The 2,225-nt window shown below is 28.9% G+C and overlaps 1 protein-coding gene across 1 annotated transcript in view; it reads right to left on the minus strand.

Moving 5' to 3' along the window:
* The window catches only part of LOC111029524, a gene marked incomplete at its 5' end in the record, with an annotated part of 4,420 nt that extends 2,204 nt beyond the window's left edge, over nucleotides 1-2,216 (minus strand). Inside the window, 7 exons of the mRNA XM_022308543.1 lie at nucleotides 2-181; nucleotides 279-492; nucleotides 633-817; nucleotides 1,276-1,435; nucleotides 1,628-1,795; nucleotides 1,856-1,986; nucleotides 2,048-2,216. Of these exons, the coding sequence (XP_022164235.1) occupies nucleotides 2-181; nucleotides 279-492; nucleotides 633-817; nucleotides 1,276-1,435; nucleotides 1,628-1,795; nucleotides 1,856-1,986; nucleotides 2,048-2,216 (1,207 nt within the window). The remainder of the gene's footprint in view (nucleotide 1; nucleotides 182-278; nucleotides 493-632; nucleotides 818-1,275; nucleotides 1,436-1,627; nucleotides 1,796-1,855; nucleotides 1,987-2,047) is intronic.
* Nucleotides 2,217-2,225: the final 9 nt, after the last annotated feature.

The following is a 2,225-nucleotide window of genomic DNA, read 5'->3' on the forward strand; positions in this document are numbered from 1 at the left end:
CCATTAGACTGACAATGTAATTCAAGGGGAGTATCTTCTTGTCCATACGGAGCACTATATGTTGGCTTACATGATGGCGTTGCTATTGTATTGGGTATCGATAAATTTGAACAGTTTGCATACTGACCATTAAGCGTACATTTAATATCTAAACTATCTGATAGTAGAGGTGGACACATTTCTATAAATATAAATAAATTATAATCAACATAACTATACTTTTATAATTGACAAATAATTAACTATTACGTCATTTGAATTTAAAAAAAAAAACTTACTGAAACACAATTTCTCAGAATTCGATAACCATTTTCCTCTTCCCTGACAAAACCTAAAACCATTGGGATAAGCCTTATAATATCCAACTGCGCAATTCTCAATAACAATTAGATGATGATCAATTAATGCACCGTGAGGTAAAGTCTCATTAGAACCTTCATAAGAATACAAGACTCCTTCGGCAGTTGGTAGAACGCATGAATTCACTATTACCTGTCAAAAAACAAGTATGTTAAAAATATACTTTATACCTGAGATATTAGTTTTAAAGCAGAAGTTATCATAAATGAAGCCAAAACAATAAATTAAAAATTAAAATGGATAGGTAAATACACAGAAATATAAATACTTACTCGTTTGTTCAAAATTCCTTGAATAAATTTAATATGGTGTTTAATGCCTGTAAAACCCGCGACTGTATTATTTTCTTCTGTATGTGTGGTACTGAGTACACCAGTTAAAAAATAAGAATTGGAGTGCAAAAAACTTATACCCGATCCACTGTCTCCAGAACCTACCCGGTATGCTAGTTCTGTATCTAGAGATATATTATGCATAAGACACATCATAAGGATATTACTATTAATAGGTAAAAATTATGTGACAATATTATTATCATAATATACACAAAATAAATACATCAACTTTTGGTGAATATTTAATGTATTTATGGTTTTTTGATTTTACGGTACTATGAAAAAAAATCATATTGATATTATTAAAAACTGGGTTTGCATAAAAACCCAGTTGCCCTTAATTTTTGTTTTCTGATTTTTAATTTTTCCAATTATTAAGAAGAACACTGGAATATTTTACTTTTGAAACCAAAATAATTAACTGGCTCCAATATTTTATCAAGAGCATCCATTATATTTGAAAATTGAAGCATTTTTACCGCTCCAAAATAATATGTAAAGACTAAAGAGCCATAACCTAATACTAGAATCACTCTAAAATCAATGCTTTTATTATTATGCTCATAATCTAAATGTGTACTACCCAATTTAGAACCGGCACAAATCTTATCATAAGTTAAATATTCATCCAATCCACTTGTATTTTTTCTTTGACAAGTACTATGGTCGATGTATGGAAATAATTTTTCTAGTAAAACAAGACTTTGTGTGTCATTTTTTGTGTCTTCCCACACAAGAATCTGTAATAAAATGAATAATGTTTAATGTATAATTATAATAAACGTATAATATTAATATCTGGTCATGTAAATATCGATACCGATATCAATTATTTTCGTTAAATGAACTTTAACTACTAAAGTCAAATAATATTTAATGCATTTAATAAAACTACAAATTATGTAGGTACCTATATAGTACGACAAAGTTACCTTTCCTTGAGCTCCATTCTGTACCTCATATTTACTACTCCAATCGATACAAACAGGTGCGACACCATTAATAAACGAAACTTTGTGTGATAACACAAGAACAGAGATATCTTCAGCGTAGTTTCCATCAGCTGAATTATATCCTTCAGGCACATAAATTGTTTCAACCTACACAAATTATTCGGATCATACAAACTATTTATAGACTATGAACTATTAATAACTTGCATCGACTATTTGAGTTAGGTTGTCTCTTAATTTAAAATTTTTATCATATTTTCCAATAGCGACTTTGATTGAGCCATCGTTTACTGATATTGTCTTGGGTGAATCAGCATTTTTCCAAAAACCATGAGCAACTGAAAATTATATTTATTTAATTTTGTGTTTCTTTTTAACTATATTTTACATGAATATTACTTGAAATCACTACATTTGGACCAATTAGTGATCCTACACAGGAAAAGTAATAATTAGAATCTGTTTTAAATAATTTATATATTAGGACATTCCAAGGTGCTGTTTCAATCGTTGCTTTCTTATCTTTGGATGTTACTTCGCTTTTTTTATTCACTTTGCCACATTCTAAAACAATGAT

The sequence above is a fragment of the Myzus persicae genome, unplaced genomic scaffold (genome assembly GCF_001856785.1).
Source record: "Myzus persicae strain clone G006 unplaced genomic scaffold, MPER_G0061.0, whole genome shotgun sequence".
NCBI classification, from domain to species: Eukaryota; Metazoa; Arthropoda; class Insecta; order Hemiptera; family Aphididae; genus Myzus; species Myzus persicae.